The sequence below is a fragment of the Corvus hawaiiensis genome, chromosome 11, assembly GCF_020740725.1.
Source record: "Corvus hawaiiensis isolate bCorHaw1 chromosome 11, bCorHaw1.pri.cur, whole genome shotgun sequence".
Classification (NCBI taxonomy): domain Eukaryota; kingdom Metazoa; phylum Chordata; class Aves; order Passeriformes; family Corvidae; genus Corvus; species Corvus hawaiiensis.
The window spans coordinates 14954135-14966541 of NC_063223.1; the positions used below are offsets into that span (position 1 = coordinate 14954135).

At 56.3% G+C, this 12407-nt stretch overlaps 1 protein-coding gene across 1 annotated transcript in view; it reads right to left on the reverse strand.

The window, feature by feature from the left end:
* The window catches only part of NCKIPSD (NCK interacting protein with SH3 domain), a 51438-nt gene extending 46124 nt beyond the window's left edge, over positions 1-5314 (reverse strand). Inside the window, exon 1 of the mRNA XM_048315288.1 lies at positions 5075-5314. Coding sequence (XP_048171245.1) covers positions 5075-5245 — 171 coding nt within the window. The 5' untranslated portion in view covers positions 5246-5314. The remainder of the gene's footprint in view (positions 1-5074) is intronic.
* Positions 5315-12407: the final 7093 nt, after the last annotated feature.

Consider the following 12407-nt stretch of genomic DNA (forward strand, 5'->3'; position numbering starts at 1 on the left):
AACTAGATGCTCTTTGAAGTCCCTCCCAGCCCAAGCTATTCTGTGATTCTGTCTGTGTTCCACAACCATCATTGTCTCCATGGCAGTGTGGAAGGTTTGACAGTACCTGAGCTGCCACAGTGATCCTACACAGCACCAGCCTCGGCACGTGCTGTTCCATCCCCGAACCAATGCACGTGCGATCCTGGCAGAGAAGCAACACCATTAGAAACAAGGAGTTTTCCAGCAAGCCAGTGAACTGAATTAACTGAGAGTGGGGCTGACAAGAGCAAAAGCAGCTCAGGGAAGGCTGGACAGCAAGGCTGGGTGTAGGATGTAGGATGAGGCTGGAGGAGTGGCCATGAGCTGTCAGACCCACACTCTGAGCCCTGACATGCCCTGGTCTGCAAGGAAACGCGGCTCCTACAGTACCTCACTCTGCACCACACAGTTCCAGTCCTGAACCCTGGTCAATGCTACAACACAAAACAGGACAGAACGGTTTGGGCAAACAGAGAGTGCTCAAATTTCACTCTGTCACAGAAACCTCTCTTTGCAGCTGGGGAGGTGACACACTCCTGTGCCTGCCTGGCCAGGACTACCTGTACTCTGCCGCTATGCACTTGCTCATGCTGCAGGAGAATTTTAAGTTGTTGCTAGGCTGCACAAAGCAGTCTCTTATTTTTATCACATGCCTGTTTATTCTTGTAAAAAAAGATACTGCAAACAGCAATCCAAGGCATCCTCAAAATGCTTGTTGTACTCTTTGCTTCACTCCATGTTCTCACCAGACAGTCCAAAGCTTCTTGGCCATCAGCATACACATCTTTGCACCCAGACCGACCTTTTCTTGCTCCTCCAGAGATACTATGTGAAAGTGTGAACAGATTGAAAATCCACATTACAAACAATTCTTCAGTTATTCAAAATAAATTTAAGGTAATTTTGAAAAGATTATTAATTGTCATTTCAAAGCTATTTCCTAATGGCTTAATACAGCTGAGCAGCCGATTTGTAGCAGCCAGCAGGCTAAACCATTCCCACTTCATCAGGAAACATCCCCCTGCGACTTAGCACTTATTTTTGCACCCCTGACATTTACCGATACAGCATTTTAAAGCTGCCATTCCCCTCCTCGGCATGTAATGTTAACACTTCCATTGACAGGGCATGCAGCCTGGGTCAGTGCAGACATGAGACAAGACAAGATCAGTCATGGTGCCTGGTGAAGCTGAGAGCTGAAGCAGCCCTGCTGCTCCCGGACGTGGGTCCCACAGCAGAAGCAAACCACCACAGCCAGCCCCCGCCCTGCCAAGAGCAGAGCAGATCAGCTTTCCTGACAGGCCAAGTGTCACCCACAGCTCAGCATTCTCCAGGACAACCACTCACTCTGTGCTCCTGGTGCTGCTGTGCTACAGCCTGAAATCTTCATCCAGAGCTGGAGTAACTCCACACTCCCATAACAAAATCCCATGTTCCATCATAATAATAGCAACATATGGCTATTTATCCCACAGAAAGGAACGTTATTATTTGTTAGACAAGGCATTTGTCCCTTCCTGACACTGAGTGAACCTCCTGTGCCTAAGCAAGCTTTCCAAATTGAATCTTTTACAGCTGCACATAAAGCTTTGAAAAGCCTGTCTTCTGGAGTGACTGACTGACTCCAGAGGACACCCTAAGCTCCATTTTAATATCCACATTTTTCTGCCACTCATATATCACTTAAGTGTCAGCACACAGCTGGAGACAAAAGACCAACCTCATGCTGATGGGCACCTTGCTGTTCAATAGGGAAGCCTGGAACTTGAGATGACAGCTTTGCTGCAGCAGTATTCACCTGGCATTTGATATTAGCACATTTCTTGCTCCACCAGTAGCTGGAGGCAATTACCCTTGTGCTGTCACTGGCACAGTGCTAGGTACATGTTTTCACTTGTCTGGCAGCAGCACCCACACCCCCCACGTACACAACTTTGCTGGGCACCGTCGTGCCTGCTGGCATCGTGGCCACCTGAGATCTCCACCATGGGCATGCAGAGCCAGAGCTAAGCCACATGTGAGGCCAGTGTTTCAACAAGCACCTCGCTCTGTGTGCGGTCCACAAGCTGCCCCATTCAGCAGCACAGCCCGGTCCTCCCCTCTCGCTGCTTGATGGCCTCAGCATCTATCCCCAGAATGGCACTCGGCTTGACATGACTCTTAATAACCCAAACAGGAGCTAAAAGAGAACTACAGAAGAGTAAAATCAGCAGGAGTATCAGCTGAAGTTGGGCGTTTCTAATTGACTCAAATTAACTTCACATCACACACACCTTCTGGTGCTCTGGTTGGGCCCCAACTTGTTTCTTAGGGGCATTCTAGGAAGGATTTGTTGGTGGAGCTTTTACCCCCCCCCACTACAACTAACTCTCCTTTAACAGCAATGCTGAGCCACAAGGACTTCAGTACAAAATTCTGCAAAGACATTAGACAAAAATAAGCACTCAATAATAACTGGGAATTATTTTTTCTTCTAGAGAATTCACGGCATCAATATCCCATATATATGAAAGCTGAGAAAAAAAAACTCCTGAAGCTCAAGAGGAGCTCAGAAGAAAACTAATGCTCCTAATAGTGCACAGCAGCAACAGCAGCCCAAACCTCCCCCATGAGCATCCTCTCAGCAGGTTGCTGCAAGGGGCTGTGACTGTTCTCCAACCTATTGCTCACCTGGAACCTGACTGCACTGCTAAGGAAGGCCAAGCTTACCTTTACAATGGTGACTCCTGTTGGCCACCCTCTCTCCCTGCTAACACTAATCATTAGCGGTGTTTATTCCCTATTGTGATTGAGGCAGCATTAATTGCCTCCCAAAGCGCTGTCACTAATTGGTCTCAGGGCCCTTATTAAACCAAAACTGGGTGACAAATTGTTTGCACTCCTCCTGGACATTGAGCAAACAGTCTCAAGCACACTCTGAGTGAGCAGATGCTTTCTGCCATGAATAAACCCACGTTTTGACATCACATCAGCTCTTCAGATGCAACAGCAGAAAGTCAGTCACAGAGGATGACTGCAACTGCAGAGCAGCAAATTATATCCTGCTGCTTCACACATCATCAACAAGTCCAGGTGCTGGAAATTTAATGGCCAAAACACAGATGAGCAGATGCAGGGAAGACTCTCTGTTTCCTGCAACAAGGTCTAAAAAGCATTTGGGAAAGTTACAGCTGAACTAGAGGGAACGCTCACAAAGTCACCAGCAATGCTGCTTTAATATCAGTGCATTACTAACATTACTAACATGTCAGGAACTGGCCTGGCAGGCTGCAAGCTGTGTTGAGGCCATAGCAAAATATACTGTTAGAAATTAATGTAAAGTCATAGAATAAATACTTCTCCTGTAAGATTTTGAAATGCATACTAGCAAGGTACCTGCAAGAAAAACTGGTATGAGTGAGCAGCCTAGGAGAAGGCTCCTGCATCCACAGCAGCGAGAAGACGTCATGCCACACAAGCAAATGAAGCAAGAGACTGCAGAGAGGAAACTCATGAGCAGCAACCTGGAGCTATGCCACTGTGGGGTTTTAAAATCTAGCAGTTAATAAGGTCTTTGCTCTGTAGCTAAATAGCTCCTGTAAATAGCTTAAGGGCTTATTGATACACAAGATGTCCCCTCCCGTCAGGCCAGGCTGCAGAAGAGCCCCAGCCTCACAGGCTGGACGGACCAAGCGGCCATCAGAGGGACCTGGTGTTGCCCAAACACACGTACACACTCTCCTGTAAATGCTTGTCTCACTGGAGTGTTCTGCAAAGCCCACACCCACGCTTACTTACAGCCTGAGTTACTGCTAATCAGAAATTCAATGGCATCTGAAGGAGCAGCAGCAGAACATTAAAATAAAGGGGATTGTCACCATTTTCAGACAGACTCCAAAAGGCCCATTTGTAACATTCACATGCATTTCTGTGCAGTTACCCATTCACTAATGCAAAGAATCTTCAGCATCCAGATCACACAGCTATCCCAAGGCCCAGAAGTATAAAAACCCCCATGAATTAGTTCCATATGAAACCCCTGTTTTAACTTCAGAAGCCATGTTTTCCCTCAGAAGCCTCCACTAAGCAGCCCCCGCACTGTACAAGCCACATTCAGCATCTTTCCCACTACACCTGTATGGGCACAGTGCTCACGCCCTAGCAGCCAAAAGTTGTACTTCATCCTCTGACCCCAGCTAGGGCCACAGCAGGTGCTTGGACCTTCTCTAATTCCCAGTATCACCAACTTGGCTGAAAGTGCTGCCATCGCAGGCAGCTGCCAAGGCTCCTCCCGGCCCCAGGACAGCAGGGCTGTGCTGTGGGTGCCATGGTGTGTTGGTGGAAGGAGGACAATCAGCCCTCCCTGTCCTCTCAGTGTGCGGGTACCACACACACAGAGCCCCCAGGCTGAACAGCCAGCACAGAGATGGCTACAGGAGTGCCGCTAACTTACACCAACGACAGCTGCTGGCCGGGAGATTCCAGGTTACCTGTAACCATGTTCACTCCAGGGAGGAGAATCCCCCTCAGCATCTCCCAGGGATTTTCCTATCGTCCTCTCCCAGTTGTGCAGGAGTGAACAGCCCACCAGACTTTCAGGCCCTGGGCTCCTGACCTGGAGATGGCACCCTGGGGATCCACACTCAGCCCCTTTCCCCCGGATGAGCCTGCTGAGCTCTCACTTTGTCCCTGACCCGCAGGGCTGGTGCTCCCCAAACCTGACACCACAGGAGACGTCTCCTGCCTCCCTGCAACCTCTGAATTCCCATCCCAGTGTCCCAGACTGTTCCCGCCTGCCGAAGACACTGCAGAAACGGCCACAGAAACCGCACACCCGTTTCGCCAGCCGGGCCAGCGGCTCCCAGAGGGGACACGCGAGGGACCGTAAGCAGCTGGGACTGGGCTGCTCAGAGCAGGGGGCAGCTGCTCCGAGCACCGAGCTGTGCTCTGACACCGCCCTGGCACAAACCCAGCCTGGGACCGCCAGGAACGCCCCGCTGCCTGCGAGGGGCCAGGGCAGAGCCGCCCAGCCCCGGGACCCCCGGCAGAGCCGCCCCCGCCCGGCCCGGCCCACCTGCAGCCGCTGGAGGTAGGAGGCCGGCGCGTAGCCCGTCTCGCCGGAGCCGGCGCGGGTGACGAGCCACCAGTGCTGGTTGCTGCGCTCCAGCAGCAGGAAGGTCTCTCCGGCAGCGAAGGGCAGCGAGTTGGGCTCGGCCGAGCGGAAGCTGTACAGGGCCCGGTACATGACGGCGACGGCGACGGCGGCACCGGCACCGGCACCGCCGGCACCTCCGCCCGCCCGGCCCGGCCCGGCCCCGCCCCCGCCAGCCCCGCCCCCGCGTCCCGGCCGCGCCCCGCCCCCGCACGGTACCGCCCCCTGGCGGCACGGCGGCGCCGCTCCCCCCGCCCCGCCCGGCCGGCCCCGCCCCTGCCCCGTGCCGCCCGGTACGCCGGCAGGGGGCGCCAGCGGCTCGCGCAGCGCCGCTGAGGCGGCGGCGACGGGAGCGGTCCCGGCACTGGCCCCGGGACTGACCCACGGGACCGACCCCCGACACCGGCACCCGGCACCGGCACCCGGGCACTGCCCCCGGCACCGACCCCCGGCAGCGGCTCCCGGGCACTGCCCCCAGGACTGACCCCCGAGACTGACCCCCGAGACTGACCCCCGATGGGCCGTTGTCAGGATGCATTGAGCACGGACGCTTCCCCAGCACCGACCCATTTGAGTCCCTCCTCCGTCACAGCGTTGCCCGGCTCACTGCCGGCTCCCGGGGTCACTGCTCCCGCCTCCCGCCCATCGCCCACCCGCGCCTGGCCGTTCTGCCCCCCGCCGTGGCCCAGCTGGCCGCAGGCACATCGCTTCCGCACTAAATCCGCCCGTCCCGGCGGGTGCCCCCGAGCAGCCCCTCCTCTCGGACTCCCGTACTGGAGCACCCGGCACCATTAAGTCCCCAAAGTCCCTGTGTGCCCACCAACCCCACCCTGGCTGCCACGAGCGGCTTCCCCCAGCGAGCTCCCCTGGGCCAGTCCCGTTCCCCGCCACTCCTCCAGCATGGGATCCGGGCACAACCAGGGCTGGCTCTGGCCCGCAGCGGACACAGTGACCTGGCACGCGGCCGTGGGGACACGGGACACGGCACATCAGGCCTGAAGCTCTCCAAAAAGACACAGCAGCCCCCAGCCCCATTCATCTCTTTGCCCCATTCCAGGAGAACAGCCCTTTGAGACACTACCCTAAGTGGCCCAAGGCCCCTGCAAGCCCCCCCCTCCCTCACCCCGCCCAGACATCAGCAGCTTCCCTTGGTCCCTGCTGCCCCTGCCGGGGGTCTGAGCCCTTCTCACTGTCCCAGGGAAGTGGGTGGCAGCCCTGCAGGGCACCATCCCCCCTCCCCCAGCCAGGGCTTTCTCCACGCTGCCCTAGGAACAAGACAAATTTTCCACCTGGGAAAGCCAGCACAGAGAGCCCCGGAGCAGGGTGGGTGGGGACCTGGTTACAGCACCCCAGTGGGACTGGTACATACTCCTGCAGCCAAACCCACCACAAAGACACCCCTCACCCATCCTGCCCACTCCTGCCATCCTGCCAGGATGCAGGGATGCAGAGATGGAACAGTCCACAGATCCCTGCTCGCAGGAACAGGGGGGCTTAATTCATCCAGAAACCCTCCACAACCCAATCCCGCCAGTGGCAATACAATAAAAACCAGGCTTGCAGCGGCCACAACCCCCTGCTCGCTCCCAGCACAGCCCACCTAGGCCCCCGCTTTTCCCAGCACTGGCAGTGAGGTAATTCTGGCTGATCCTGGTTACACAGGGATGGAGGATGGAGTGGGAGTGAGCGGTTGCCTAGGCTTTCCCACTGCGGCGGGTACCGGGAATCACTGCGGTGAACTGAGGCTGGGTACACTCAGGCTGGAAAGACGACGGGGTGCTTTGATTTGGAACTGTGAAATGTAACCGGGGCTGAATCCTTTGGGAGCCTTTCAGGTCTGGACTTCCTGCCTGGTCACGGTCCGTTCCAGATGCCCAGCAGGGCACAGCATGACGGTGGGCAAGGGCTGGGCAGCCAGGGATCGCCACTGCAGGAGGGAAAACCTTCCCACTTGTGGAGTCATCATTCTTGGTACTACCCATATCCCACAGGAACAAGATTCCCTGCTCGCCCGTCCCCTGCCCGGTTTACCTTGCTGCTGTGTCCCCACTCCAGGTGAGCCCTGGCCACTCCCTGGCACAAGCCCAGCTGTTTGTGCTGGAATAACGGCGCTTTGTTTCCGCGAAGTCGGCAGCACAGGCTGTGCCGGCAGGCCAAGGCAGCTGAGGGGGATGCAGGCATCCACCACCCACCTCCCACGTGCACAGCAGCAGCAGCACCCCAGCCTCTCCCTCTGTTCAGCACAGCATCCCAGCTCTGCCAGACAGCGGCTGGGAAGGATTTCCTCTGTAAAGGCTCCTGCAAACCCTTCTGCATCTGGGTAGAATGCAGAGCCCAGGACAAATTCCTGCTGCTGAGGAATCAGCTTTGAATTGCAAGTTCCAGGTGATTTATACTGGACAGGGAGGGGCAGCGAGCAAGGATCCTGCTCTGTCACTTGCAGGTGACTTTTAAAGCTGAACTTGAGACCTCGGGAAATATCACTTGCATCCCTTGCCCTCAGAGCCTTGGGGACTGGGATCACAGTAAGCCATGAAGGGCTCAGCCCAGGCATTGCAGCCCCCACACTCCTGGTTTGTTTTTTTTTTTTCTCCAGGGCTGCAGAGGGGAAGCGTTGCACAACAGCACTCATATGATTGGAACACAAACTTGCCAGCTCCACATACACTTATATAATTCTGCACTGTCTGCTCGTCAACACATTGCAAAACAGCAGTGGGATCAATCTTTCTACTTTTAGGTATACAAATATTTTTGCACTTCCACCAGCCCTCTCTGGGTGAAAAGTCATGGGGATGTGAGGTGTTGTGAGGATCCCAGGCCCACAGCTCCGGGGACAGTGTCTTCGCTGTGTCCTGGAGTGACTTGGGGTGTCCATGAGCAGGATGGCCAGGCATTGGGATATCTCTTGGACATGTCCCTATTTCCCAGTGTCCTGACAGCCTTACCTCCTTGAAAACCTCATTAAAGGGCTGTAGATAGGACCCCCCAACTGCACACATCAGCATCGCTTCCAGAATATCTCACCTCTCCAACTACATCTGCTCCCTTAGGGGAGAAGCCCCCAAACCAGTGCTGCCTGCCAGCAGCTGGGAAAGGTGCCCCACCCGGCAGGAGCAAACCCTGCTCCTGCCTCTTGCAAGGAACACAATGATCCGTGCTGAGTCCAAAAACATCAGCGAGGGGCTGCTCTTTTGGCGGCCGTTTCCCCATGGAGCACAATACACGGAGAAGCCGACGCTGCCGGGGCAGTGAGTGGCTCTGGAACTGCTCTGCTCCGCCTGCCTGCGGGGCCGAGCTGCCCGCAGGGCTCCTTGCGCAACCCGTCCTGCACAAAGCCGGGGCTGGCGGCGGCCCAGACCCCTCCTGCGGCCGGAGGAAGGAGCAGCCAGTGCCTGCCAACAGCTGCACTTCTTAGAAACGAAGAAGACAGAAGGTCGGGAGAGTTGAGGGATGGTGGAGGGGGGCCGGGGGATACTGCGGGAAGGATTGAGGCGCTGCAGCTTACAAGGCGAGCAGCACACAGCCCAGCCTGCCCTGTAGCTTCTCTTCAGGAAAACAAGTTCTTTGGCTTCACACAGCAGCTCCCTGTTCTTTGTTAAACTCCGCTCGCGTCCAGACCTGATGAGCCCCTTGCCAGCCCATGCACTCTGTGGGCCGGCACGGCCCCTTCCCAGCTCTCCCCGCCGGGGCAACCAACTCTGCAGGCTCTAATGCCGTGCTGCGGGAACGAGCGGGCGAGGACAATACCACTTTCTCTGCCACCAACACGGTAGCCAGGCAGAAGGCATTCGGAGGGTGAGGGATGTGGCGGGCAGGGGTAAGGTGCTTGGCAGCGAGAGCACCACTCCCTGGGCTCCCCACGCCGTCCTTCCAGCCGCAAGGCTGCCGGGTGAAGGAGACTCCTGGCTTCACGTCTCCAAGCAAAACAATGCTGCCTTGCCCAACATCATCCTGCTCACGTTCTGTCCTCGTTGCACGTGGGAAGAGCTGCAAAGCAAGGGGTTGCCTGGGGTGCAGCAGTGGATCCCGGCTCTGCGGGCTGCAGGACCGCCTCTGCTTCCCTTTCAAAGAGAAATTGAAAAGAACTCCACGGGGCCAACGCAGCCTGTCACAGCTAAGCTGGTGGGGACACTGCTATGGTGCAAACCCAAGAAAGAGAAGACAGAGCCCATCACCTCATCTGGAGCTGGCAGCCCAGCATGGCAGGCACCAACCTCCACCGTGTGAGGATGCTGCCAGTGTCACCCTTTGCTACCCATATGGTTTCTGGGGCAGGAGGGACAGGGACAATGGCCCTGCTTGCATCCTTTCCGTGAGGGGGAGCCCTGGGCTGGTGGGTGGGTGCAGCGGGCCCTAGCGAGCAGGTGAGGGGTGCTGGGACAGGGATCCCCACTGATGGAACAGGGTGCTCACTCTGGTGGGAGTTGTCTCCAGGGTTTGCTCTGCTCTCATTCAGGTGTCTGAGTTACAGGCGGTGAACAAAGGCCAGGCAATAGAGGGTGGGGGGACGCCCCTTAGCCAACCCTCATTTCCATACAATTGAAGGAAGGTGGCTTTGCTCCCAGCCAGGGACACAAGCTATTCATTCCCTGCCCCCTCTGCCCTGCCCTACATGCTTCCAAGGCTTGGGCACCACTGGAGCTGGCCACAGGGCAGTGCAGGACCCTCACCCTGTGCTGAGGATGGATCCATGCACAGGATGGACAGACAGTGGTCCCCAGCCCCACTACAGCATCACTAGTTTTGTTAATGTCCAGTTACACAAACTTAAGCCCACCACCATTAGAAACAGGGAAGGCACAGCTGCCGGGCCACACAGAGCACCCGCTAGCTCCAGTAGTGGGTGCCACAGAGGCATCAGGGCATCACTCTGCCCCTGTGCACTGAGAGCCACCGTGTCCCCAGTGGCTCAGGTCTGAGCCCTTTGCACGCCCAGGGCCATAGAGTGAACCATTCTCCCCTGGGCAGGGAGCACAGCAACTTCGGGCTGCTGCCCTGTGAGATGTCATTGCTTGGCCACAAGGAAATACTTTGTTCTCGCTCCATAAGAGGCATTTGTGTGTCCCTCCCCACTGGCACAGACCCAGCTCAGGGGAAGAAGTCCAGCAGCTACTCAAGAGGCAGCAGCACAGGATGGGACAGTGCAGGGACAAAGGTGCCCCCTCCTTCAGCAAGGCCAGGGGCTGTCCCCTGCCTCTCCTTGCTTCTGCCCTGCCCAGCCCCAGTGCCAGAGAAGCCACCTACCAAAACATCCTGGCAGGTCCACAGACCACCACTCAGCCCCCACCTCAGTCCCCAGTGCCCTGCCAGCAAGGCAGAGCTCAATTCACTGGAGAAACCAGTGCTAGCTGCAGGAATGTGTTTCATCTCTAGCCAGCTGATGCGTGGCAACTCCCATCAGCCACCCCAGTTTTAGGCTAGAAATGACCTATTTATGTAAGGCAAGCTCCCCACAAGCCTGGGGCTGCCTGTAGGGACAGCCATGGGAAAGCAGGAGCAGGTTCCTGGGGACCTGGACCCAGCCTGGACCATGTGCTCTCACCCAGCCCCTGCAAAGCCACCAGTGCAGAGTCAGGCCCAGCACACTGCAGCCACCCTGGGCGATGGTCCTGCTAGGGCAGGGCTGGCAGGAAAAGGTGGGTCTTCTCCAAAGCATCAGGAAGCAGACAGGGAGGAGACCAGACACAGGGGAGCCTTGAGGAACAGGGACGTGCGCTCAGCATCCTCCTCCATGGAGCAGAGGCTGCAGAAACTACCGAATGGGGGGTCCCTGCCAGGCTGTCCCAGCTCCTGACCCCCATCCCAGCAGCAGGGCTGCTCTGGGGAGGTGCCTCTCACATGGCGCAGGGCCCCCCAGGACCGATCAGGGAGCCAACCCAGCTGCCCCTCCCCAGTGCTTCTCTCCTGCTGGCACAACCAGTGCAGAGGAAAGCTCACTGCCCAGGGAGGACCAGAGCTGTTGGGAGCCATGCTCAGAGCATGCGCAGGAACAAAAAAAGCCCTCGAGTCTATTCCCCAGCCCAGCTGCTGCTCTCCCATTATTCCATCCCTCTGTCGTTTGCCATGGGCCATGAGGCAGGTGACCACAAACACTCTCCACAACCCCAAACCCTGCTCATCCCACTCGTGTCCCCCAAGAAGCCCAGGCTCGGGGGGGAGGGTAGCATGGCCATTTACAGGGACTGTGGGAACCCTGTTCCCGCCCCAGCTGTTGGCAGTTACACAACTGCCTTTCCACAAACAAGGAATTTCTCTGAGGGATCTGTGCAGAACAGCATGGAAAGAAAACAAACCTGCTCTTGAACTTTGCAAGATAACATGCCATTTAGAGGTACGTGCACATGGGTTGCCCCCTTTTTAACCTTCGAGGATGTGGCTCAAGCAAGGGATTTTTCCTCCTGACGTTTTGCTCTTACATACCTCAAAGTAAATAATGAAAAAGGTCTTCACTGTCCCTGCTCCCCCACTCCCAGCTGCTGCAGCCCAGGAAATTCCCAACCACATTGTTACTTTGCAGCACTGGCACAGCGTCTCTTAATCCTTGGACAATATTAGCAAAAGGATTTTAGCAGTGCTGGCCTGAGCCCACAAGGGCAGGTCCCTCCACCTTCCTACAGCAGCACCAACCACACCTGGGGGCTTGCTATTATTCTATATGGACCCCCAAGTGCTCCAGGTCTGGCTGCTGACACCATACTGCTGAAATCACATCTGGACGGAGCTTACCCCGCTGGCAGTGTTTCTGCAGCTCCCTGCCTGTACCCAGGGCCGTGGCTGCAGGCAGCAAAACAAAGAGGGTTTGTTCTGGAGGCAGCTTGCATCAGAGCAAATGTGATTGTTCTCATCGGATTTTATGAATTTCCTCCAGAGTTCCTACGTAACACAAGTACATTAGGGCACTTTATCCCTGCTAATTTCAGACTACAAAGTCAAATCATGTATCAGATGAATCTGCACAGGGAGGCTTGTTCATAAGTAGCAGCAATGACAGGCGACCACAGTGCCTGCCAAGAGACTCGTCATTAGCTCATTAGCAGAGGACATCACATCCTAAACTGGAGAACTGAAAAGGAAACATCACCTTGCAGCCATGGCCCCGCTCCTTGTGCTGGGCACATCTTGGGAACAGCAGGCAGTAGTGCTGCTCATCAGTGCTGAAGGCATTTTGCAGTTGAGATGCCAAGAATAAGTAGCCCCATCCTCCCCCCTTGCCCAAAGCTTTTTGCAGCCAGTGCCAGGAGCTCTGCAGGGG